The sequence below is a fragment of the Rousettus aegyptiacus genome, unplaced genomic scaffold, assembly GCF_014176215.1.
Source record: "Rousettus aegyptiacus isolate mRouAeg1 unplaced genomic scaffold, mRouAeg1.p scaffold_m13_p_14, whole genome shotgun sequence".
NCBI lineage: Eukaryota > Metazoa > Chordata > Mammalia > Chiroptera > Pteropodidae > Rousettus > Rousettus aegyptiacus.
Window position 1 is genome coordinate 39,036,964 of NW_023416289.1, and position 27,154 is coordinate 39,064,117.

The window sequence follows — 27,154 nt, forward strand, 5'->3', positions numbered from 1 at the left end:
AGCCTTAGCCACTTGCAGTTCACCTACTCTGGGAAGCTGGCTAAGGCAAACGGTCTCTTTCACTCGCGAGAGCAGCATCGCTTTCTGCCAAGACGATGAGCATAGGCAGCATGGGCACCTCGTCATGCCCCTCTGGAATAGGAGGGAGGAAGAGGGACAACTGGGACATGCCCCCAAGCCTTTTTCCTTCTTCTCTGGCTCTAGTGCCGAATTCCCTTGTGACCCCAAGCAGCTCCCCGGGCTCTGCGCCTGAGAAAGCCCCGTTTGTTCTGTTCCCTCCGACATCTCTGCCTGGCCTGCCTCCATTAAGCCGCTCTCGCTTCTGCAGCTCTGCAGGAAACACAAAGTGGGGATCCTGTACTGTAGGGCTGGCCAGAGCTCAGAGGAGGAGATGTACAACAACGAGGAGGCCGGCCCCGCCTTCGACGAGTTCCTCTCCCTGATCGGTGAGAAGGTCTGCCTGAAGGGCTTCACCAAGTACGCCGCCCAGCTGGATGTCAAGAGTAAGTGGCAGCCACAGCCTTGTAGGGGAGCCGGTTAGATCAGCCACCACCACATGCCCACCCAGTGGAGATGCTAGGGAGAGACGGGCCGCGGGAGTGCTGGGAGCGCAGCCACTGGGCAGGTTCTGTTTAAGTCTGAAGAGTCACCAACTCTGTGTCCCAGCAATGGCACTGCTACACATGTCCTCCGAGGACACGTGCACGTGCACGCCAGGCAGTGTCCTGCATGCTCACAGCTGCAGGCACCGAGTGGCGCCCAGCGTGCGGGGGCGGGACCGTGGTGTATTCATGCTGGGTTACGGTACTGTCACTCTACCTGTCTCACAAGAGAGCATGCTGAGGCTCAGCGGTAGGAGGTTGCTTGGTCAAGATCACATACTGGGATATATATCACTGTCGTTGTATGACAGTGACAAACTGGGGCAACAGGCATCAGCCTAGATGAGAGCTACATACTTCATGTTGTGCACAGCCAGCGGGTCTCAGAACAGGTCCGAATGATGCCTTCTGCAAGCATACAATGGTGTATTGTTTAGAGGTTTGTTCTCATCATAAAACTAAAGAAAACCGAGGCAGTGGCCAACATGACGTGCAGGGTGGTGGCTGCCTCTCCAGGGAGAGGGCAGGTGTCACTGGAAAGTGGTTCCACAGAGCATCGGCGGTGGGCTGTTGCCTAAGGCAGGTGGCAGGCACAGCATACGTTAGAGCATTCCCTGTGCATATATGTGCACATCGTACATAAATTTTGAATGATGTATGGGATCGAAATGTTTCATGATAAGTAGATTGGGAGATAGAGATGGGTGACATTGTGAACTGGCGTCATGGCTCCCTGGGGAGAGCATTGCGCATTGGCCTTGGGGGCGGGCTGTCGTCGGGTCAGTTTTTCAGGCTGAGTCGGAAAGCCTGAGATGGGGCCCTGACTTGCTTGCTCATTCTTGCCTTGCCTCGCCAAGCCTCAATTTCCTAATCTGAAAAACGAAAGTCCAGATGAGGAGACCAAGTTTATGGGTGAATCAAGAGTTGAGCAGGTGCGGGCAGCTGTCATCGTCCTCGCCCTCACCTCCTCCGATGAAGGAGGTGGTAGGAGGAATAGCATCTTATTGCTCTAGTTGCTGGTTTGGGGGTCTTGGACAAATAGTTTTGCTTCTCTGCCTCAGTTTCCTCATCTGTAAAATTATGGTAATAATTGTGCTTACCTCTGGAGTTGAACCTAGCATACAGAGCCCTCACTCTACGCCAGGCTCTAGACCTGTCCAGCCTTCCAGTGCTCGGCCCACGGTGTCCCGACGGGCACAGGCCTCTCACTGCTGTCTGGCAACAGGAAGCTGGCAGCAGGCATGAGTGATAGTGGTGTGGTTTTGTTGGTGAGCCACCAAAGGGGCTGTACACTCAGAAGAGGTAGGAGACTTTCTGTTCCCCTTCTCAGACAGGTGCCCGCTCCTGAGGCTCAGCGTCTGCCAGTAAGTGATGGCCGTGAGCTTGCCTCCTCGCTGGCTTGCCGTGAGGATCAGATGCCTAGCACAGTGCCGTACAGAGAATTAGTTCTCAGATAGTCATCAGTTGCTGCCACTCATTGCAAGTGTGACTTAAAGCACATCGCTCCCACTCTGTGCCTCAGTTTCCCCCTCTGAGACATGGAGCTATTAGCGATGACCAATATCCTGACCATCATGATTACCATTCCCTGCTTTTCTTTGTGGTTTTGCTACCTCTGTGTGCATGTCTACGGAACATAATTTGTTTTGCCTGCTTTCGAATGTCATGTGAGTGCAGCCATACAGTATCTGCTCTTTGTGCCTGGTGCCTTTCATTCAACATTATATTCAGGGATTCACTCATGTGGAGGCCGTGACTCATTCCTTGTCCTACGTGTGTATTTGTCCATAATACGAATGTACCTGTTCGTTTATCCGTTCTTTTTGACCAACAGTTGAAGACACTCGTACCTATATCCCAGGACACATGTGTGCGATCGTCTAGACTGTGGTCCTAGGAGAGGAGGTGCTGGGTCACCCATTAAACCTAGCTTCAGCTTCAGTGGATACTGCTAAAAAAAAATTTCCCAAGTGGTTGTACCAATTTACACACCTAACCAGCCACAAAAAAGGGTTCCAGTTGCTCCACGTCCTCACCAACCCTTGGTACTGTCAGATTTTTAAATTGTTTCCAGTCTGGTGGGTGTGTAATATAAGGTTTCCTTTTTATGTAAATGTAATTAATTTTCAAGAGTGGAATTAAGTGAAAACATCAAGTTAAAAACTGACACAGATGGTACGTGGGATATGGCAGAAGCACAGAGGTTTTGGAAACATGGTGCTAACTGGTGTTTCTGTTTCAGCGGACTCCACGGGAACCCACTCCCTCTACACGACGTACCAGGACTATGAGATCATGTTCCACGTCTCCACCCTGCTCCCTTACACCCCCAACAACAGACAGCAGGTCAGTAGGGGCTGGGGCAGGGGGCACGTGATTTCCATCTGACACACAGCTGAACCGCCCTCCCCAGAACTGTTAGCTGGCTGCCTGCCCGGCGTTGGCTGTCCTGTCCTTTCCTGTGCAGCAGATGGAGGCCGTTGGCCTTGGGGACCCTCTGCACCACAGTCACGTTCCCTGGGTCAGGTGTCATTTGATGTCGGTTTTTTCTTAGTTGTTCCTTGGCCACCCTGCTTGCCTCTGACTACCCTGGCTCTCCTCAGGGATCTCTTGAGTCATCAGTGAACCTATAAAAAAAGAAAAGAATGAATCTGTCAACATTACTTCAACTGCAAATGATAGAAACGCAAATCAAACTACCATAAGCAAGAAGTGAGATTTACTGGGCTATATAACTCTCAGGTGCTGGGAGAGGGCCGGCTTTAGGTATGCCTGGATCCAGGGCCTCAGACAGTGTTAGGGATCCTTTCTATTTCTCACCTCTTCTTTTCTTCATAGTGACTTCATTAATAGGTCTTCCCAAGTAGTGGCAAAGGTGCCCCCAGCAGCCCTCATGTCACACTCCCACTGTGCGGTCACCCCAGAGGAAAGCGAGCTATGCCTCCCAGGTCTCCCAGAAACGTTTCAGGGCTGAATCTCATTGGGCCATTAACTTGCCAGTCCCTGAGCATGGGGTGGGGATGGAATGGGCCGATTGGCCAAACCTGAAGCACCTGCCCACCCCTAGGCAGAGTAGATGGGGTCACCGAGGTGCATTCCCAGAGGGGATAGATATGGTTGCCCGAGGAAGGAAGAGGTGCTGGGTGGCAACAACAGCTAACGCCCAGGAGGCCCCTCCCAGACATGCCATGCAGATATGGTCCGAGAAACCCCACAAACTCTTGAGGGTTTAGGAAGTGTATATTTTTTCTATTGGTACAGGTGATATCGTAGACTTTAGAGGCCAAAAAGGATCAAGTGTCACTGATTTCATAAGGTTAACCATTGGCACGCAGTAAGAGTGTTGGCCTCAGAGTGGGCCCTGAGTCTGAGTTTTTACTTTGCTTCTTCCTAGCTGTGCGAACTGGCCTCTCCAAGCCTTGGGTCCCTGCTCTGTGAAATAGGTGGAATGATAACGCCCATGTCCCAGGGTCAGTGGGAAAGGTCCTTGCACAAGGCGGGGCCCGACTGGAGGGCCGCGGAAGTCAGAGCTGTTCCTGGGTGTTTGGGAGATGTGCTGGGGGAAAGCTTGGGTTGTAAAATCAGGCAGAAATGGGTTCAAATTCTGGGTCTTTCCCTCTGTGACTCCACGACCCAGGACAAGTCGTTTGACCGCTGTGAGCCTGCGTTTTTTTCATGAGTAAAAGGGTGTGGGACGAGTTAATGGTTCATAGGGTTGTGTGAAGATTCAAGAAGATCGTGACTTTAAGATGTGAATGTAAAGTGCCTGCCACAGTCAGTGGCCATTTTTATCTAGCAATTTCATTTAATCGTGTTTAAAACACACTGAAGAACTAACAATGTAACAGAATAGTGTGAGCTGTGCCACTGAGCATGTCTGGATCTCGTTCTGTGGGCCACGTCACCTGGAACTGACTGCAGGTGGCTCCCATCTGGATTCCTGTGAGTTACGTGAGGGCCAGACAGTGTGTAAATAAGAACAGTGTAATTTCAGCAAATAAGGAAAATGCCATGACTACATCATTGCCTGTGAAGATACCACAGTTTCCCTATGACAAGCAGGGGAGAGAGGACAGGGCACCCGGAAGCCAATACGAAGCCTCACCTGCCCTAGTCTGCTCGACTCCGGCGGCCCAGGGAAGGGATGGTGGCCCGGGATTGGCCCTGCGGCTGTCCCCAGTGCACCTCTGCTCCAGCCAGCTGTGAGCATGGCTTTGAGCGAGCCAAAGGCCATCAGCTCGTGCCGCCCCCCATAGATGTTTGTTGAGCGCCTGCTCTGTCCCAGACACCACTCTCAACACTGACAATATAGCGGTGACCAGCAAGCGGAACACAACATTCTGTTCTCCTGGAGCTGACACAGTAGTGAGAAGAGGCACGAGAAACGAAAGGGAGAGGGGAAAGCTGCCACGTGCTGAGTGTCGATACATACATCACGGGCACGGAAGAGCGGAGGTGGGAGGTTTGAGGGGTGAGATCTTAGATAATACAGTCAGCAAAGGCCTCCATGGGAGGGTGACATTTCAGTCAAGAGCTGAAGGAGGGCGGGAGGGAGCTGTATGGGGATCTGCAGGAAGACTGTTCCAGGCAGAGGGAACAGCCAGTGTGGAGGCCCCGAGGAGGAAGTGTTTCTGGCGAGTTAGAGGAACAGCAGGAGGGCAGTGCAGCTGGAGCAGTGTGAGCAAGGGGAATCATAGGGGAAATGTCGGAGAGGTGATGGGCCGGTCGTGTACATTTCCCTGAGCCATGTGAGACTTTATCCTTTACCCTGAGTGAGACAGAGCCACAGGACTCTGAGCAGGGCGGGAGGTGATCTCACTCAGGTGCCCATGGCTCCCTCTGGCTGCAGGTGGGGGCCAGCTCGTGGGAACAGGGAGACAGTGAAGAGACTGCTGTGATGGTCCAGGCAGGACCCATGAGCCGGGCTGACCTCTAACCCTCTCCCCCTCTGTTTCCTATGTACCAGCTGTTAAGGAAGAGGCACATCGGAAATGACATTGTGACGATCATCTTCCAGGAGCCGGGGGCACTGCCTTTCACCCCCAAGAACATTCGCTCACACTTTCAGCACGTCTTCATCATTGTCCGAGCCCACAACCCCTGTACCGATAATGTCTGCTACAGGTACGCACCTCCACGCATGGCTCCAGGAAGCCACCCGGGGGACCCCCCCACCCCCCCACCCCCTACACACACACAGGAAATCCCGAAAGCTGTTTGCGGCATCCAGGCAGCATGTGGATTCAGACCACAAGCAGACAGCTGGCCCAGGTGGGCGGCCTCCCGTGCTTCTTGCTTGTGCTTCAGTAGGGGAGCTCTGTCCCCACATCCCATACCTTCTAAGAGAGTGATTCTCAACCAGAAAGGCACGGTGCCCCAGTTTTGACAAGGAAGCCATCAGGGATTTGTATTTTCCAGGAATCTTTCAGTTTATAAGTGACGGAAAATCCGCCTCAATCTGGCTTAAGACAAAAAGGCAAATTGCACATGCTGGCTCTCACAAACGACACGTTCAGGCCTGGCTGGATCTGCCTCACTTTCTTGTGTGTTGCTTTATTTGCTGGCCCCTGAGCATAACATCCTCCTAGCTGCAAATCCAGCAGAAGGAGAGCTTGCTTTTCCCAGAAAAAGAGCCCCAGAAATGAGACTTGCTGACCTGGCTGAGGGTCAGCTGCCCATCCCAGAGCAAAACCACCAGCCATAGCTGGGCAGCAGGTATATGGACTCAGAAGCACAGGAGCAATGGCCCAAAGGGAAATCAAAAGATGGGAGGATGGAGGAAGGGCAGGCAGCCCCCACCCCCACTCTGCAGGAAGTATTGCTGAGGCTTTTAGTTCACAGATCAACAAGTAACACAGGCTTCATACTCATTCAGTAGCCTCCCCAAGCACCATTGTCACCTGGTACCCAAAGGCCACATGGGAAGCTCTGTGTGTGGGGGCAAGGATAGAACTGTGGTCCTTGAAAAACAGCTGATCAATAGCACTTGACCCTGGATTGAGGTTTTTTGGTTTTTCTTGTTTTGGTTTTTTTTTTTTGTCTTTCGAAAACAGTTTGAAATTCAAAAGTGAAAAAAGACCCAAGTTTCCCTTCATCCCACCTCCGACCCTCTGACAGCCCAGCCGCCCTCCTGAGGCAACTCCTGGGCGCGGTGTCTCATGCATTCTGCTATTTTGTGCTCACGCAGGCAGATACTTAAAAGTATTCCTTTTCCACCTTTTCAGTACAGATGGTAGCACACCACACACACTGTCCTGCATCCTGTGTTTTTTCACTCAGCAGCCCTTGAGATCTTTCCAAACCAGGACCTGAAGTGCTTGTTCATTCCTCTGACTGTATCACATTCCATCATGTGGATGCCTAGAGTCTTCCGCCGTCCCCTGTCAGTGGACATCTGAGTTGTTTGCTGTCCCCTGCTATTACAGTTCATCAACAGCCGGGATAGATAAATTCTTAAAAACAGGTATTAAGTCAAGAGGATCTGTGCCTAAGTGCACTGGTAGCCCTAGTGGAATTGCCAGAATCTGCCAGTTTCTTCTCTCTGTGAGTTGCGTGAGAGCAGGGAGCGGGTTCCAACGTGGGGTGCTTGCTGCCGTGGACCACCGTACTGGACGTGCTGCCTGGGACAGGGGCGGGGCCCCCTCACTGTCCCTGCCACCCCCACCCGCTTAGTCTCAGGATAGTCGGCAGCAGCTGCCAGTGCCTAGGCCTGTGTGGCTTGAGGTCACTTAGTCCTGTGTTCCTTGGCAGCTGAAAGGTCGCCCTGGCAAGCAAAGGCAGAGTCGTTTGTGTGTGTAAAGGAGGAGGCCCTCTTTCGGCACGGCTGAGCTAGGTTGGTGGGCCCTTCTCCCCTTCCTCACCCCGAGCTCCCCTTTCCAACCTGAGTCGCCAAGGGTGCCTGTGGCCAACCTCCTAGCTTTCCCGATGAGCCTTTGCGTGGTCTCAGGGTTTCTTTTCTCTGATGTACAGACCCTTCTTGTTTTTCACAGTCTAATTTGAAATATTTTTATTATGCAGTATTTTAAACATTCTGAAAAGTACAGAAAATAATACAACAGACACCCATGTGCCTACCACCAGATTTAACAGATGTTAACATTTTGCCATATTTGCTTCAGCTCTCTCTCTTTTCTTTACTTTTTAAAAGAGAAAGTGTTAGAGAAAGACCCAGAGCTGCCCCCTGCTGCATGCTCACCCTCCTGCCCCCTGGCAGCTCCTCTGTGGGCAGACCGTACCCTGTCCCTGCCATGTTCCCAAACACACCCTGTCACAGCACTCATCAAACCAAAAATGGCTTACCAGTGTGGCTCTCGCCTCCCCTGAAGGGAAGGTCGTGTCCTATCTACCTTCCTATATCTGTCATAGTATGGTGCTTGCCATATATAGAAACATTTTTGCTGGCTAGACAGATAGATACCTGGCCCAGCTAAGGCCAGGGCGGCACCTACCTTCATGGCACTCCTGGGACGTAGAGGCGGAGAGCAGGGGGTCTGGCTGGATCGCTGGGGTCATGCAGGAGCTCCCTCAGTGGTCTCTTGCACAGGATTCAGTCCCTTTCAGGCTTTGCTTCACAGGGTAGCCACAGCGATCCTTGCAGATTGTCGGTCTGGTCGTCACTCTTTGCTAGCACCAGCATCCATCAGGGACCCCTCAGGTCTTAACTGAGTGACTGCTGATAGCTGTGGCTGGGTTCAGGGAACTGACTGATGCAGGGAAGTGAGGCATCCAGGGCCAGCAGCCACAGGGAGCCATCACCCCATCTCCTCAGCTTGATTGGGTCAGAGGGACGTGGGAGAAGTTTCTAGAAGCTAGGGAGAGCTATGGCTCTGGGAGAGGGGCCACCTGAAAGGACCTATGGCTGTGAGTAAAGGACCAGAGACCACAGCCACTGCCACTATCCCAGCCCAGCAGGGGGGTAGCAAAGAGAAATAAATACTCCGCCCTCTTTCCTCTCACCTTCCCATCACCTCCCCGCGTCTGTTGGCTGACCTCCACTGGAAGCCAGGGGGCACAGGAACATAGGTGAAGTTGACACAGTCCATAGAAATCCTCTTTCCAGGGCATGGAGGGCAGAGAAAGGCAGGGGCTGGGCCTAGGGGCATAGACAGTGACCAGCTAGCCCTCATGGTTAAATGGTCGTTAGCACTCGAGACCAGAGTGAAGGTGCTAACACATTCTCGAGGCCCTGTGGCATGGCCCCTGGTGACCTCATCGGCCTCCTGTTCTTTGCTCTCTGGGCACCCGGGCCTCATCTCCCCTTGTGCTCTTTCCCAGTTGGGCCTTGCACGTGTTGCACCCACTGCCTGCAGCACCCACTGCCTGCAGCACCCTCCCCTCAGCTCTTCCTCTGGCTCCTGCTCGGCCTCAGATGCCAACTTAATCACCACTTCCTTAGAGCAGTCCTCCAGACTCTGGCTGTTTCGATCAGGTCCTCTCTTCTGCCTCACCCCACGCCCTTTTTTGTCTTTATAAATTAGCTTGTGAGTGTGTGTTTGGTGTGTTTCTCCTCCCAGATTCTAGGCTCAGGAGGGCAGGGACCACCATATCCCCAGCGCCCAAGGGAGAGGGCATCCCAGAAATGGTTGGCAGATGAATGTCTCACTGTCTACCATGTCAGATTGGAGAGAGGGTTTGGGAGTCAAAACCTGAACAAGCCTTACATGGTGTTTGGGGTTCATGGAATATGTTTTAATCAAGAATCTCATTATTTAAAATTTTTTCTTACAGTAGGAAGAGAAACAGTAGGAAGTCTCTCCTAACACTGTACTCACGAGCTGAGGTTTTTATAGAGGCTGAATACAATACTCTTTGAGAAAAACTTAGGGAACATATCACTCTCATTTACAGCACTTGGACCATTTTTAAATTGTCATTATGTAAAACAGCATAATTCATGGTGACTCTGTAGCCCCTTAAGTGTGTTTCAGCAGGAGTTGTTTCCCTGGCCCTGAGTGACCACTCTGGCAGGTGCCGTGGCCAATTTGGTCACTAGGACTTCCTGTCCGAGATACTCATCAAATCTCCAAACTTGACCTATCAGCAGATCTTCTCCCGCATGGAAGCTCCGGGCCGCTTCCTGCTGGAAGCCTGGGTGGACATGGAGCCTGCCTCTCCGCTCCACCCCCTCCCCCCTGCTAGCTCCAGTGCCTGCCCTAGGTTGGAGCAGGAGGCAGGGACGTATCACGGGGGCCAACTGCAGCCGACTGACTGCATGCTTTCTGGGCTCTTCGGGGGCTCCCTGGCCATTCTGGATCTCCCGGGCAGGAGGCACAGCCCAGTCTCCTCCTGACTATAAGGGTCACCTAGGAGGCCCCAATTTGGGGGGACGGGGTAGAGAAAAGGGGGCTCACTGCCCAGTGTTCTTCAAAGATTTTCTCCCTCTGCAGATGGCATGGTGGATGAGGAGTTCGGGAGTTTGGGGAACGGGTTTTAGATCATTTCCTTTTCACATCCTCTCTTAGTGGCTGTCTGATTTAGTGGCATCTCAGTCAAAACTGAAGTAAGAAGGGTCCCATGCTAATTTTCTGTCACAATGAATTTTTAAAATGACCTTTGTCGAGATGATTTGCAAAGTGTATTAAGCAGTGTTACCCATGTAGTTGAAGGAAACAGATCCCATACACGTCCCCTGTCAGGCAGGGGTTCTGCAGTAATGCTGCTTAACAAGGCACCCCAAAACTCACTGGCTCATAGCATTAGCATTTCCTTCTGGCTCACACTTCTGCAGGTCAGCCAACGTCTGGCTGGCCTTGGCTCCAAGCCACTGGGGAGGTCCCAGTCTATGCTAGGTGTCCCTCAGCCTTCAGGGACCAGGAGGGCACCCAGGGCATGTTCTTCTCATGGAGGAGCACAGGAGGCAAGCCCAGCCCCTGGCCCTCACTTTGCATGTCTTTGCTTGAAAACCATTGGCCAAATCAAGTCACGTGACCAGGCCTAGGAGACCTCCCCACAAAGGAGAAGAGGGAGGAGTGACTTTTTGGCAAACTATAATCAACCATACAGTCGTCCCTCCATCTCCGAGGAGCACTGATTCTAGGAATGCCATGCCCCTCCACCCACTCCGGATACCACAATCTGAGGATGCTCAAGTCCCTTACATAAAATGGTATAGATTTGCACATAAGCTATGCAAACTCAGTATACTTTAAATCATCTCTAGATTACTGGTAACACTGTAACATCAGTGTAACATCAGTGCTGTATACATAGTTGCTGTACTGTGTTGTTCAAAGAATAATGACCAGGAAAAAAAAAGTTCAGTACAGATGCAATCATCTTACACCTAACTTCATACTACATGTCAGCAACAATGTAACTTTTTTTTCAAACATTTCTAATCCACAGTTGGTTGAATCTGCAAATATATAGGAAATGAGAATAACTGATGTTGAATGATGCTAGGAGAATTATTTGAATATCAAAGGACATTCTAACACCCACTATATAGGAAGTAAAAATGCACGTATGCGCCCTGAAACTTTCTAAAATATCCAGTCAAGTTAGCCAGCAACACTTCTGTTCTCAAAAAGGACCCCTGCATTCCTGATCATATATTTTCTGCTGAAAGGGAATCTTAAGGGCCTTTCCTTCCGCCATCTAACCAATTTCTCCCTCCTTAGTATGGCTGTGACCCGATCCAAAGATGCCCCTCCTTTTGGCCCCCCTGTCCCCAGTGGAACCACATTCCGCAAATCTGATGTCTTCAGAGACTTCTTGCTGGCCAAGGTGATAAATGCGGAGAATGCCGCGCACAAGTCCGACAAGTTCCACACCATGGCCACCAGGACTCGCCAGGAGTACCTGAAGGACCTGGCCGAAAACTGTGTCTCCAACACACCCATTGACTCCACGGGCAAATTCAACCTCATCTCGCTGACCTCCAAGAAGAAGGAGAAGACAAAAGCCCGGGCGGGCGCTGAGCAGCACAGTGCGGGGGCCATCGCCTGGAGGGTGGCAGCGCAGGACTACGGCCAGGGCGTGGAAATCGACTGCATTTTGGGGATTTCCAATGAGTTTGTGGTGCTCCTAGACCTCCGCACCAAGGGGGTGGTGTTCAACTGCTACTGTGGGGATGTCATCGGCTGGACCCCAGATTCCTCGACGCTCAAAATCTTCTATGGGCGAGGAGACCACATCTTCCTGCGGGCCACAGAGGGCTCAGAGGACGTAAGGGATATTGTGCAGAGACTGAAGGTAAGGGAGAATGCCCAGCAAGGGCACCGCGCTTCTGTGGTTTGGCAGAGGCCTCAGGAACCACTGAGATGCTTCCCTTAGCCCATCCGTTAGACCAGGACTCTGGTTCTCATAGAATCGTCACTTACACACTGAGGGTCTAGTGGGTCCTGCAGCCTGGGTTTGTTCTGGGGAAGGTTTGGGTCAGGGATCTGCGACTGTCCATGCCATCACCTTGGGAAGACAGAGGCATATATATTTATTCACTTTGATGTTGATAGAAAATATAAGTTTAATTTTGTGTTGAAAATGTAAGAGTAATTTCTGGAAGAATTAAAATAGAGCGAAAAGCTTCCAGGCCATTAAAAGATAAGGCATAAGGAGGAGGTGGGGGGAATATAAGAAAGCATGATAAAAGAAAGAAAACAAACATAAAATTATATAGCAGGAATAATTCCACATCAATTACTACAATAAATGGGAGTGGTTTAACTTCCCCTATTAAAAGACAAAAGATTCAGTCTGGATAACAATTTCACCCTGAACTCCCAGGAGACAGCTCAGGCTCAGATCTCCAGCCGAGCCAATGGTGGCAGATTGGTTTCAAGTCAGATGGCAGCTTAGCTAGCTGGTAATGGCTGCTTTTGAAGCACTGTGCTCTCAGCTTCCCTGACTCCAAAATTCATGCACAGCTTTGGGTAAGAAACAGCTAGCGGCTAGATGTCCCGGTGGGATGTGAGGTCTGCGAAGCTGAGCCTCGTGTGTTCTGCTTACCTGATATGCATAGATCAGGGCTGGGACATAGCTGCTGTTCAGTTAATACTGATTAGTTGGTTAGTTGAACGAGTTTATCGAACCCCACCTCTATGCTAATTACATGCATGATCTCACAGTCCTCCCAGAGTGTAGATGCTGTACTTATCCCCACTTGACAGATAAGGAAATCGAGGCTCAGAGAGGCATAGATACTCTCATAAGATACTCACATGAGGTGGCAGACGGGGGTCTGAATCCAAGTTTTTCTGACTCCAAAACCTCTTCATGCCAAAACTCAAGACTGGTAGCGGACTGCTCGCTCAGCATCTCCACTCGGTGTCTTTAAACCCCTGGAATTTAACATGTCCAAGATCAAACTCAGTTTTCCTCCCCCTGCCTCCCATAGTTTTTCAGCTCCGTCCGCCCCTTTTTCTCTACATCCTCTCCAGCAATTGTTATTACTTGTCCTGTTGATTACAGCCTTTCTAACAGGTGTGAGATGGTAACTCATTGTGGTTTTGATTTGCATTTCCCTAATAGCTGTCAATATTGAGTATCTTTTCATTTGTCTATTGACCATTTATAAGTCTTCTTGGGAGAAGTGTCTGTTCAGGTCCTCTGCCCATTTTTTGACTAGATCGCTTGTTTTTTTTGGTTATTATTGAGTCGTATGAGTTCTTTGTATATTTTGGATATTAGGCCCTTATCGGAGATGTTGCTTACAAATATATTTTTCCATTCAGATGGTTGTCTCTTTACCTTGATGACGGAAGCTTTTTAGTTTGTAGTCCCATTCATTTATTTTTACTTTTACTTCCCCTGCCTTTGAAGTCAAATCCATAAAATCCTTTTAAGTCCAAGGTCTATGAGTTTAGTTTCCGTGTTCATCTATGTTATATATTGTTCCAAGTCTTATAATCAGAAGCGCCCCCTTTAGATGGGACACACATGCACTCTTTGGCCATGGTTCCACCAGCCTACATGTCATTTACATCACCCACCAAGCACCCCAGCTTGTGAGCCTAGGCCTGGGGAGCGGGGGGACCTGAGGAAATGGCTTTTATACTGAGACTGGAGCAATAAATAAGAATCATCCTGCTGAAGAATGAGGGGGAAAGAAATAAAAGAGATAATGGCAGGCAGAGCAGCACAGTGGCTGAAAGCAAGAGTTTGGGCATCAGACCTGCTCTGTAACCTCGGGTAGCTGACATCACCTCAATTTCCAAACCAATAAATAAGCCAATTATTTGTACCAAGCTTACAGGTGAGATAGATGCCAGTGACACTGGGCCTGTAAAGGGCTTAATCAGTGCCTGGCGCGCACAGATCAACCCTGAGGAAGGTGAACTTTAGCAGTGGCCTGGGGCAGCGCGGCCGCATGACATGGCAGAGGTTCCCTCAGACCAATCTGTGCCTTGGTCTCAGTGTTCTCTCTGCCACGGGGCCATACTGGAGCCTTGCGAACATTAGGGATGGTTCTCTTCTTCAGGCAGCACTTCCTTTGCTTTGTTGCAAAAGGCAAGGGGACAGTTGTTTCAGGACACTGAGACAGCGTAGCCACCAAGTTCCCCCGCCAGCTCTCCCCTCCCTCTCCAAAACGACCCAAAGCGGACTGAGCTCCTAGTAGCTGAAACAAGATGGGAATTTGTTTCTCTCATAGTTAGAGCTCAGGCTGGGCAAGGTGGGCCGGGACAGCTCAAGGACTCAAGTCCCTTCCGTCTTGTGGCTGCTTTACCTTCAGTATCACACTTATCTGCATGGTCACAGAAAAGTCACTCCATATCTACGTTTCTGTCCACAGAAAGGGCGAAAGTGTGCGCAGGGAGGGCAAGCAATTTTATTTTTAAGAACATGAAGTAGAAGTTACATCACTTCAACTCCTATCCTGTTGGCCAAAACCAAGTCATGTCCACACCACTTGTGAGGGAAGCTGAGCAATGTGGTCCCCCACTAGGTGGCCCTGTGCACATCAAAACTCTCACTCGCAGTGGGAGTGGGTGTCTTACTACCAAAAGGAAGAAGGGGAGAATGGAGACTGAAGGCCGTAGCATTCCTGCCGCGGTGGTGATGGAGATCTCCTGGCCTCCGGGGAATGCTGGGCCCCCCAGACTCCCAGGACTGCCTAGCCTGACATGCAGACTTCTCTCTGTAACCCACAGCCAAATTCTTTGTATACAAGGGTGACTGCTTCAAAGGGAAGAACTTTAGTGCCCAAAGGGGAAGCAATAGGCCAGGATGAATCCAGTCATACTTGCTCTTTTGGGGCACTGAACAGATTTTCCTTTTGAACCAATTTTTAAACCTCTTTGATTATGGAAAAGTTCAGGTGTCCACAAAAGGAGAGGGACTCACATAATGAACTCTTGGCCCCATCACCAGCTTCCACAGTTACCAACCCAGGGCCAACCTCGTGTCTCCCTTCCCTCCTTTACCTTTCCACTGACCATTTCGAAGCAAATCCTAGACATCCTGTCATTTCATCTGTAAACATTTCTGTATCTATTTCTAAAACACACAAACTCTTTTAAAAAATGGTTTAGTCATTATCATACATAAAGAATTAATAATTTCTTTATGTTGTAAAATCAATTATGGTATCTCAATCAGCAATTTTCAAGGATAGGATAGGAAAGAATACAAAGTGTCAAGAGTGTATCCCAGTGAGTACGGATCTCTGCTGCCTCCCCCTCCCCCACCGCTTCCCAAATCCTCACTATCCACATCAGGAACCAGACAGATGTGGTTACATTATGAGTACGAAAGAGTGAATGTATACGTGAATGCATGGTGTGACTTGTGACAAAATTCTTTCTTACTGTGAGTGGTCAGAAAAATGTGAAAGCCACCACTCTAATAGGTACATCAAATATCATAAATGCTAGCCAGGGAATAACTCCTTATAGGAAATTTGAATAATCATGCATTTTCTTTCCTTAATACAGTTTTAGGAAAGGGTAGACAGGTCTTGATGGAACTTGCTCAATGACCATAGCTCAAGTTCATCTTTTTATCCTAAGAGGAGGACAGAATCCCTGTGGATGTGCTGGGGGTTCTGGGGAAGGACTGGGAGTTCTGATCGGTGGGTACTCACATCTGTGATAATATATTATCATGGTGAAAATCTCACGCAGACGAAACAGGGAGTAATTGATGGCAAGGCTCATGTGGTCTGGTCAGCTTCAGAGGGGTGCGCAGTCCGAGGAGATTTTGCAAAGGGATTTGTGCTTCTAAGAATGATATGAAGCAAAGAATACGGCATGATTCTCGCCGCCCCCAATGTAGATAAGATCCCAGGATTGCTAATTTGTTGGTTCTCGGACTGACTTTTGTTAGAATCATTTTATCAGCCAGGATGCAATATTCACAGCTTAAAACAACAAAGGTCACACCACACGTCCATCTTAGGTTCAGCTGGAGTCTCTGCTCCACACTGTTCTGACTCTAGGACCCCCAGGTGTCTGGCTGTGGCAGAAGGGAAAGGCCAGTGGAGGGTCTCGCACTGGCAATTAAATGCCCCAGCCAGATGACATGCCAATTCTATTAACAACTCACTGGGCAAAAAGTCCCAGAGCCCACCCACCACAAGGGAGCCTATTCGTGGTATCCCGCGGTGCAGGGGAGGGAAGGAGGCAGGGGTGCTCGGGGAACACAGCGTGCCTGGCGACGGCGGCCTGCGCCGCGAGGCCTTTAGCCTGCGCACGTCTGTGTTTCCACGTCTGTGTTTCCGGAAGTCAGGAGCGGGGCTGGGCCAGCGTGCGTTCGCCCCCCTGCAGCACCTGGGAAGGTCGCACACAGTAGGGAGTAGCAGGGTCTTTGGCCTCAAAGTCAGGAATCTGACCAGGAGTCTTCCGCAAGAACTGACCCCGAACAGCTCTTGATGCTAGATCCTGCCCGTTGCCTGCAGGTAATGACCAATGGCTGGGAGACGGTGGACATGACCCTGCGGCGGAACGGACTCGGGCAGCTGGGCTTCCACGTGAAGTACGACGGGACTGTGGCCGAGGTGGAGGACTATGGGTTTGCCTGGCAGGCTGGCCTCCGGCAAGGCAGCCGGCTGGTGGAGATCTGCAAGGTAGCTGTGGTCACACTGACCCATGACCAGATGATCGACCTGCTGCGCACGTCTGTCACCGTCAAGGTGGTCATCATCCCGCCCTTCGATGACGGCACCCCCCGCAGGTAAGAGTGGCTAGCCTGCAAGGGAGGGGGAGCACTAGCGGCTCCCCGGGTGCTGGCACAAGGTCTCCCCAGGGCTATCCCTCGAGGCCCTTTGTCATCCAGAAGAGTATCAGTGGTGACAGGGTGGGAGTGCACATCTGTCAAATGCTTGCTGCCTGCCAGCAGTAGTTGAAGCTTCCCATTTCATCTCCACCACAGCCCCGCGAGATGGGCACTCCCATTAGTGCCATCTTCTAGGTGACAGACACAGCATTGAAAGTAACTTCCCGCAGGACATGCTACGCTTTGTTCATTTGTTCCTCACATATATTGAGACCCTACTGTGTGTGAGCTCCGTTCCAGGTTCTCAGGATAGAGCAGTGAACAAAATACAGTGCCTCCTGACTTGGAGTCCATGTCCTAGAAAGAAGGATAAGCTATTATTAAAAGATGATATAGGATCAGGCAGTAGTGAGATCTAAAGAGAGAAAGTGGGATAAATAAAGGGTCTGCAATGGGGCTGGAGAGCTGTGTACAGGGTGGTCAGGGAAGGCTCCTGGGTGGAGGTGGCCATCTGGTTTTCTGGGCCAGCAGGTCCTAGATGGGGACTAGCCAGGGCAGTGTCTCTGAAGTACAATTGTGTGTGGCACGTACCTACAACACAGGAAGACCACTGTGGCTGAGCAGGGTGAGCAGGGGTGAGAGGTGGGAGAAAGGGATGGGGAGGAGACTGGGGCAGGGGGGTCATCGTGGGGTGGGGCTTTCTGGACACGGTGACAAGCTTGGATTTTAATGGAACATTTCAAACACATTAAAAGTATACTGAGCCCTCTATTTCAACATTTAACATGGCCTCTTTTTCGTTGTTTTAAATCTCCATACTTCCCTACCTAGGATTATTTGAAGTAGTCGCAGTCCTTGGACTGTATCTCTGTCCAATGAGGACCTTTGAAAGGTTATTACTACACTTAAAAATTTCAACAGTAGGTCAGTATCAATTACCCAATCTGTCTTTAACTTTCTGTTGTATAAGAGATTTTTTTAAAAAACAGTTGTTTTGTTAATCAGGCTCCTCCTATTGCGTTCTATTGATGTATCTCTTCAGGCTCTTAATCCATAAGTTCCCCTTCACATTATTTTGTTTGTTTCTTATTGCAACTTAATTGGGGAAGAAACCAGGTCATTTGTCCTTTAGAGCAGGGCTCCCCAACCCCTGGGCTGTGGACCGGTACCAGAACCTGGCCGCACAGCAGGAGGTGAGCAGCAGGTGAGCAGGTGAAGCTTCATCTGCATTTGCAGCCACTCCCCAGAACCAGCATCACCGCCTCATCTCCACCTCAGATCATCAGGCATTAGATTCTCATAAGAGCACCAGTCCCTGGTGCCAAAAAGCCTGGGGACCGCTGCTTAGAGTTTCTCTCCCTGAACTTAGCTGCTCGCATCCCCCTGGTAGCCTTTAACCTGTTCCTCTAGCGTGTATATTTTCCATAAACTGGAGTTTGATGCAGAAGCTTGACCAGATTCTGATTAACATTTTTTGGTAACACTTCCCAGGTGTCCATCCTTTAGGAGGCCCCATGTGTCTGGTTGTCCCTCTGTGACTGATACTAGGGCGATCAGAAGGTTCAGATGGTGAGAGCCTGGCCTGTCATTGTACATTTCCCCTCAGCTCTCAGCAGCCATTGTGATCGTCACCCAGTCCTTTACTTCATTATAGTCACGATGCGCTCAGTGCCATCCTTCCTTCTTTATTAGCTATACAAATTAATTCTTCTGATGAGAAATTGCCTTCAATAATTGTGTGGTTATTCTAAGGTATAATTTATACGTGGAAGGCAGGATAAGTGCATTTTTAGAGTAATGAGTTGGTACCCTAGCTACCTCCAGAGGTGACCCCTGTCTGCAGGGGCAAGACAGAGAAAGGGAGAGTCACCACATTCCAAGCTCTGGAAACACAGGCGCACAGAGGACAGTCAAGGCCTTGGCCCTCGTAGAGCTGATGAGTTGATTGGGGAGACAGACAATAAACAAGTAAGCAGATAAGATGACTTCATACAGCAGAAGGGGGAGGCAGCCGGGTGTCGAGGGAAGACAGGCTCTGCAGTGAGACTGCCTAAGTTTGCATCCAAGCTCCTCCCCTTTACTAACCATAACCCTGGGCAAATGGCTTCACCCTCAACCCTGTGCCTCAGTTTCTCATTTGTAAACTGCAGACCATATTAGGTCCTTCCCCCAAAGGGTGGTTGCGAGGTTGAAGGAGGTAAGACTTGGAGGAGACACTAAGCATGTAGAACCAGTACCTGGCATGTAGGAGATGCTTTGGAGACAATGGCCGCAAGATACAGGCTGTGAAGAAATAAAGAGCATGACCCGACCTTGGACAGGATGGTTGGGGAGATCAGAAGCTGTGAAGGAGCCAGAAGAAGGGCCTTGCAGGGAGGGCGTAGCCGTCACAAAGGTGAGGACAGAGCCCTCAGATTGTTGGCATATGCAAAAGAAGGTCCTCTGCTTAGAGCAGAGTGAGGCAAGAGGAAGGCATGAGATGAGATGACAGGGCGTGCTTATACACGTGACCTCACAGGGCTGGGTGGTCTCTACAGATGAGAAAACTGAGGCGCAAGCAGACCAGTCACTTGTGCAGAGTTGTACAGCTGATTGGTGGCAAACTCAGTCCAGGTTTCCCAGCTCCATATGCTCTGCTGCCTCTGAAAGATGTCGACAGCTCTGGGCATGCAACTTCTGGTTGCTCGGCCCTGCCCCTCTTCCTGAGTCCTGCTTGCTCTGAACTTGGTGGGGTATGGTTCTGAGCAGGCCTAAGCCCTGCAACCAAGGGCTTGGCCACCTTCGCCCACACCCTGGTTTCTCAGCCTCAGGACTCCTCTCAGGCCCTAGCCATCCCCTTCTCCTAACCCTCTTCCGGGGCCTTCTTCACCTCTGCACAGAGCCAAGGCCTAGCTGCACCCACTCCAGGCTCTGCAGGGGCAGGTCTGGCTGAGGTAAGTCCACAGGCAAGCTCCCTGCAGACCCCTTTTCCTCTCTCTACACATGTGCTCACAACCACACAAGTGCACGTGAAAAGCCAGCCCTCCCATTGGATGCCTCTCTAAAACTCAGGGAATGAGAGAGGCTGTGAAGGCGTCCCAGGCCTGCAGGTAGGGACCAGCGGAAGCCAAGGTAAAAGTCTGCAGACTCCCTTCTGTGGCTTTGGGGAAACAGGCCAGGGAGGGTGTGCCCAGACAGACGAGTTCTGCTCCCTGCCCTATTTAGGAAAAAGCCATCATCCTCTTCACAGGGTTGGGTGTAGGTTGGGACTTGCGTGGGTTTTATTATTCTTCAAATGCAGGGGTGTCTGGCTGGCCTCATTTGAAGAGCTGATAACCCCAACTATGAGGTTCTTCCAGCCTGTTGCTGCAACCCTGACCTGGCTCAAATGTCACAATGAGCTCTGAGGGAAAACACCAGGGATGGGCACAGGTGCTCTTGCTGCCACCAGCCAGACTCTGCACGGCGTGTGTCCAGACCCCGTGCTCTTCAGACACTGAGTACATTACAGGGAGTCATCTTTGCACCCATAGTCCACAAGGCCGGGGTTCTTGAGTGAGCTCTGCACTGCTGGGCCATAGCTGGGTGAGGCCTGACAGCCAGGAGGTACAGCCTAGAGCCCCTGATGAGATGTGTCATCTTGACCTTGGGTACTTGCACAGGTTCAGGAGCAATGCTCTCATCTCTCTGTCCCTGTTGCTGCCTGATGGGGAAGGTGATCTGGGATGCTTTAGTTGGATTCCAGACCCCTGGTCAGGGGGCTGTTGGAAACTCCTGCCTGAGAAGGGAAATTGAAACCATACAAGCAAGTGAGTAGGATTGTTAAGGAAGGAGTCACCACGGCCCCCAGAAACTAGGCTGCCAGGAGTCAAGACCAAGGAGGCTATGAGAAAAAGTGGTGTGTGAGCCTAGAGACATCTCTCAGATGTTTCCCACGTGTGGCTGAGAGGTTGGAATGGAATATTTAGCACAGAGTTGTTGGTTGCGCAAAAGACCGGAAGCAACCTAAGTGTCCAGCCGTAGGGGACTGGCCGAGTAAATCCCAGGTCCTTCATGTGATAGAGTAGTAAGTGATTGTTTCAAGAAACTTAGGTGAATCTGTTTGTGCCAGGAGGGTCTGGCAGGGAATATTGACGGGAGGGTGGGAGGAAGGAAGCAAGATGGTAGTTCATGTGCTGTTTTCATTTGTAAAGTGCAGACCATATTAGGTCCTTCCCCCAAGGGGTGGTTGCGAGGTTGAAGGAGATAAGTGTGTTAGTGTGCTGTTTTTATTTTCATTTTAAATAATATTTGCTTATCTACATAGGATATTTCTGAAAGGATATGTAAGAAACTGGAAGCTGTGGTTGCTTCTGGTGGGTAAAACTGGGGGATGGAATAGGGGACACGAATGCCTTTTTATACCACTTTAATCTTGAAAACAGATTCAAAAACTCAATTCAGGAAGTGAACTCAAACTTGTATTCCTGGCAACTCAGTAAAATGCAGACTCCTGGGCCCCACCTCAAGGAGGATTCTGCTTCAGATGAGCTGAATGAACTTTGCTAAGTTCTCAGAGTGATTGAGATGCTGAAAGTTCTCAGATGGCTGGGAAGGAATTTGCTCCTGAGCCCCAAGGTGGGTGTAGTTGGACTTTGGAAAGTAGAAGGGAGACCTCTGGTCCTGGGCATGTGGGAGGAGCAGAGAGACCATCCACAGAATTGGCTGGAAAAGGCTGGCCAGTGAGAAACTGCTAGGGGGCAGAAAAAGGAACTGCCTATTTATTAAATATTTTCTGCTAATGCTTATGGAATGCTCACAACTACCCCATATTACAAATTTGGAAACTGAGGTTCTTGAAGGGAAATCCCTCCCCTGAGGTTGTGGGGGTCCTAAGTGGCCGAGCTGGCATCTGAGGGCCCAGGAGCCCTGGCTCTCCAACACTGTGTGCTGCCTTCAAGATGACTGGATAAGGCTTCACTCTTGGAAGCCATGCCTGGGGGCTCCTGGCCAGAAGTGAAGCTTTTAGCAACTGCGGGAGGGGAGACTCAGAGACCCAAAAAATCTACTCACTGGCTCCCAGATTACTGCCAGTGTGCCCGGTGGTTAACCTCGTGGGCTCCGAAGTCAACTTTCTGTGTTTAAATCCAGCTTCCACCTCTTACTGCCTGTGTGACCTTGGACAGATTGTTTAACTTCTCTGTGCCTCATTTTACTTTTCTCTAAAGTGTGATGCACTAATCAGGACTCTGGTTACCAGCAGCAAAACCAACTCAAATATGGTGAAGCCAGAGAGGGGACTTTACTGGCTTCTATACCTGAGAAGACTAGGAGACAGGGCAAAATTTAGGCATGACTGTATGTGGGGACTCAGACACCCTCATCAGGAATCTCTGTCACCTGTTTCTCCTGCATTGCTGTCATTCTCAGGCCACTTCCTACTTTGTGGGGACAAAGATGGCCTACCCCTACTCACAGCTCCAGCTTAGGTCTCCCTAGCTCAGCAGCCCTAGTGAAATAGATCTTTCTCCCAGTAATTCCAGAAGCAGTTCCAGAGTTGATGCTCACTGTATCTGATTGGCCCTAGTTTAGGGCACATGGCAATCCTGTGCCAGTCATGTCCAGGGGAAGAGGAGTTTCTGATTGGCCAGGCCTGGGTCACATGCTCATCCCTGGAACCAATCAATCGGGTCAGCCCCACCCAGAACACACAGACCTATTCTCAGGAGCAGGGGTGTGGAAGCTGGGCAGGCAGGAGCAGCAGGTGTGCCTGCTTGGAGCCATGAGGGTGCCCTCCTCCACCTCCTCCTGGCCTGGCATATCTGCAGGCTCTGTTAGATAAGTGTTCTTGTCCTTCCTTGCTTGGTAGCTGGTGAGGCATCAGCACCTACCAATCCTGAGAGACTGCCAGAAGGAGCTGCTGGATGTCAGCTCTGACCCTCCTGCTGCTGAAGGGTACGGTGTGTCAGGCCCAGGTGCCAGAGCACATCCTCGGGTCACCTTTTAATAACTCCTTAACAGCCATGTCCTAGGCCCACGGCCTCCCGGCCACCAAGTCCACCAGATCTTTTGTCAAGTGGCCGTGAAAGTTCCCTGGGCTCTGGGGGACTCAGAAGAGGATTGGCTCTTTGGGGGCATGAGAGCTCCAGGCTGAGTGCTCCTCCAAGCAGAGCTCCCGCAGCTGCTGTGAGCATAGCTCCCTCCTCGGAATCAGAGCCTCCTCCCCGCTGCACCAGAGCCGCCGTGGAGAATGCCAGCCCAGCCCGCGGAGCTCCCTGCCCGGAGCCCGGAGCACTGTGGTGTCTGTGCCAGCCTGGTCGGGGGGAAGTCACAGGCTGTTCCGCATCTATTTCAAGGTTCTGCATTTCATGGCTTTTTTTTTTTTTTTTAACCATCCTGCAAAGTAGGTCACCTGCTCTTCTAGCTGCCTTTGAGTGTCTTTGGAACAAGGCAGATACTATCCTTTGATTCTAAGGGCATCTGCCTCCCTGACCCTGAGTCCCACTAAAGGGGGCCGAGCCACTCCATGGAGGACGGGCTGACTTGAGGCCTGGGTCAGGGGGAAGGGAAAGGAGGGGAGAGGAGGTGAGATAGAGCAGGCCAGGCAGTCGGAACCCATGTTGGGCCCTGTCCTGGTTGAGGACTCAGAGCTGGTAAGTTTCAGGCCAATTTAAAGGGTATCTACTCAGCCTTTAAAGTAGGTCGTCGTGGTTCAGATCAGGCCAGGGAAAGCTGCCCAGTGTCACAAGGCAGCAGGTCTCTCCCAGGCAGCAGGCATGGCTGCTGGTGGACCAGAGCCTTTCTGAATAATAACCAAGCTTCTCTTCACAGGGGGTGGCCGGAGACCTATGGCGTGGACACCGCGGAGCCCAAGCCCGAGCCGGAGAGCTTGGCCCCTGGGGGCCGGCCCCCCTACCGCAGCAACGCGCCCTGGCAGTGGAGCGGGCCCGCGTCCCACAACTCTCTGCCAGCCTCCAAGTGGGCCGCTCCAGCCACCCCGGGCCACGCCCAGTCCCTGAGCCGGCCGCCAAAGCAGACCTCCATGGTCCCCTTCCGGGAGTCCCAGCCCCTGCACAGCAAGAGGTAAGGGCCCGCCGACGGCCACCACACCTGGCCCCTACCTCCCCCTCGTCCTTTTCTTTCTCCTCTTTTTTCCCAGTCTCCTCTCCTCAGTCTTTCTCCTGTCCTCCTTGTCCTGTGTCTCCCTCCATCCCCGCCTCCTTCCAGCTTTCATCATGAGCACCTCACGTGAGCCCAGTGCTGGGAGCTCCGTGTCTGAGGTTGGAAGTCCCCATACCATGTGTGGTTAAAACTGTATGTATATTTTTTAAAGGTTAAGGGACTGATACACACAAGATATGAGATGTGATGTCTCCTTAGGGGCATCGGGGGTGGGGGTGGGGCGGGAGGAAAAGCCCACAAGTGTGTAGGTAGCGCCCTCATTCTGGTTCTTGGGTTAGGGGCAGCAGCTGCAAAGAGTTTATTACGATGACATGTACCTTAAATTCACTTAAATATATTATATGTTAAAAGATAAAGAAAATTTCCAAGAAATAAAGGAATCTAGCGTATGAGGGTGGGCAGGAACAGTCTTCAGCTTTTGGCCGCCCCTGTCAGACCACGGACACTAACGGGTGGGCTGGGCCCCAGTGGGCAAGAAAGAGCCAGGGGCAAGGGGCATCCCCGCTTCCTGCCGCCCTTTGCCCAGCAGCCCTCTCTCCATCCCCACGGGAGGGGACAGCAGATAAAACAGATGGGGTGTAGTTGGGTCTGAGGGACAGTGTCTGTCCCTCCTCTGTGAGGACAGCGGTGTCATCCTCACTCACCCCGCCTCCTTCCTCCCTGTCTCTGTTCCAGGCCTGTCAGCTTCCCAGAAACCCCTTACGCAGCATCACCAGCAGGGGCCGACAAAGTCCCTCCCTACCGACAGCCTTCCGGGAGCTTCTCCACCCCCAGCTCCGCCACCTACGCGAAATACAAGCCATCCCCAGAAAGGTCAGTCGCTTCACTCTTTTCAAATTAAGGATCCAGTGACAGCTAGGGATCCTTTATTCCCAGTAAATGCACACGCCCCACAGGTTTCTTGCCATTTTATGGGGTTTCTGGCTCCCTGCAAGTCATCAAAGGACCTGCAGGAGGATTGGCTGAGTCTGTTAAGATTTAGGGCCAGGCCGGCCTGGACAGGACTCGCGTTGGCTTTCCTTGCAGCAGTATTTCGGTTGCCACTTTCTCGACACCTCTGCCGCTTGTTTGAGCCAGACCGTCTTCCTTCCAGTACGATCATTCATCTGCCTCTCCAGCCCCGCTCCTTGAGACCAGGCCACCAGCATTACCCAGTTTTCATGGCCTTGTAGGCCTCAGTCCTGTCACCTTAGATCCTTCCCCAGTCTGGCAGCCTAAGTGGTCTTCCCAGCTCCTTCGCGCTCCCCCATACCCTCAGGATGAACCCCAGCTCTCCAGCTTGCTCTCCAGCTGCCTTCAGCCCTGGTGCCCTGTGCCCGCCCTTCTCTAGGGTCTCAGGAACCCCCGTTGTTCCCTTGTCCTCAGGCCAGATCCACAGGCCTCATCCTGGATGTCTTCGTCCCTCCTTCCTCTCCCTTTCTATGTCCATCTTTTCAGCCTTCTGAGCATCTCTGCCCCCACCCTGGCTGCCCCAACCTGGCCGCCTCCTATGGTCCACCCTCCACTCAGCAGACAGGGGAATCTTTCTATGTCTGGCCATGTCTGTCCCCTGCTCCCAGGGTTCTAGAGCCCTCAGGACACAGCCTGCCACCAAGGCCCCACCTCCCTCTCCAGCCTTGTGCAGTGCCTCACATTGCCCTTATGGGCTACTTCCAGTTTCCTAGTTAGGCTATCTGCATTTCTTTCCTCCACCTGGAAATTCTTCATGCTCTTCACCCCCATGCTCCTCCATCCTGCCAACCTGAGCACTCATGCTCCTCCTCCAGGAAGCCTTCTCTGAACCTCCCCTAGCACTAGGTGAGGTGCTGCCCCTCTGCCCCTTAGTTCCCGATGTATTTCCTGACCATGGCCTTGAGCACTCTCCATTCTGTTAGCCCAGTTGTGTGTGTATACACATGCATGCCTTCCAAGATCTAGGACCTTCCCTGTTCATCTTTGTATTTCCTTCACATAGCACAGGGCCTGACACATGGTAGATCCTTGGTATGCGTTTGATGAAAGGTTGGAGTGAGTGAGTGAGTTGTTTGAATAAGACCACCTGCCGTAAAACCAGGGATTAATTCACTAGGCCAGTGGGTCTTGATCTTTACTGCGCCTCAGAATCACCCAGAAGGAGGGTTTATTAAAATACAAATCAGTGGGCCTCGCCCCCAAGTTTCCAGGTCAGTAGGTCTGGGGTGGAACATACGATAACCAATGCTGCTGGTCCAGGGAACAAACTTTGAGAGCCACTGAACTAAACCGTTGTTTGGTCCTAAGCCTCTGCGGTAAAGTAGGCGAAAACATACTCATCTTCTGGTAGCCACCTTCAGCTTCCATTCAGCAAAGGGACCCTGGAGCCTTCCGTGTGCCAGGTGCAGGGGGAAGTCCTTGAGACAGTCACCAGGGGCTCCCATTAGCAGTGCTGCTGGCTGTGATGGAGAGAGGGTCTTAGACTGACCTCTGGTGAGCACCCTGACAGACTCAGGCCTTGGAGGAGGGAGCCCAGCCCAGCCCAGCCCCACAGGCCTACGCTGGCTGCCCAGAGGAAGTGACATTTGAATGGGATTTTGAGAAATTAGTAAGAATTCGCTTCAGAGCCAAGGGGGAAAGTCATTCCAGACAGAGCAAAGGCTGCAGACGTGGGTCAGCGGAGTGCTGTGGGATACAGAAGGATGGAGAAAAGTCTAGGAGGTGGCACTGTGGGGCGAGGGCACCTGAGTAGCAGCAATGCTGGGGCCGGAAATGGCTCAGTGGACACCAAGCGATTAGCTAAGAGCAGAGGTAGTGGGGGCGATGTTACTTAGGACTCCAGGGAGCATTTTTTTTCCAAAGTCTTGGTGTCCCCCCTTTATTATTTTTAAGCTTTTTATTTGAAATATATATTCACAGGAAATTGAAAAGAAATGTATAGGGAGCTCCGTAAGCCCTTCCCTCAGCCGCACCCCCCCCCCCCAGTATTCATGTTTTATATTTTCAGGATGTAATGTCAAAGCAGGACGTTGACGGTGGAACGATGCCAGAGCCTGTTCACAATCCACCACTTAACACATGTACTTGTGCGTGTGTGTGTGTGTGTGTGTGTGTGTGTGTGTGTGTGTGGAGCTCTATGAGATTTTCTCACTGTGGTTATCGTCAACCACCACCACAAGTACCATCACTACAAATTGCTTCCTGCTGCCCCTTTCTACCCCTTCGTGGCCGCACACCCCTTTCCCCATCCCTGACCTCTGGCAGCCCTTAATCTGTTCTGCATCTCTTTAATTATTGTTACTTTGTGAATG

The 27,154-nt window shown here is 51.3% G+C and overlaps 1 protein-coding gene across 4 annotated transcripts in view; it reads left to right on the forward strand.

The window, feature by feature from the left end:
- SIPA1L3 (signal induced proliferation associated 1 like 3) overlaps positions 1 to 27,154 on the forward strand; it is a 215,495-nt gene that overhangs the window by 139,885 nt on the left and 48,456 nt on the right. For all 4 annotated transcript variants that reach the window (XM_016165239.2, XM_036231607.1, XM_016165240.2 and 1 more), the window contains exons 6-12: positions 329 to 503; positions 2,845 to 2,948; positions 5,569 to 5,726; positions 11,222 to 11,795; positions 16,435 to 16,709; positions 23,541 to 23,792; positions 24,567 to 24,704. In XM_016165239.2, the coding sequence (XP_016020725.2) occupies positions 329 to 503; positions 2,845 to 2,948; positions 5,569 to 5,726; positions 11,222 to 11,795; positions 16,435 to 16,709; positions 23,541 to 23,792; positions 24,567 to 24,704 (1,676 nt within the window). The remainder of the gene's footprint in view (positions 1 to 328; positions 504 to 2,844; positions 2,949 to 5,568; positions 5,727 to 11,221; positions 11,796 to 16,434; positions 16,710 to 23,540; positions 23,793 to 24,566; positions 24,705 to 27,154) is intronic.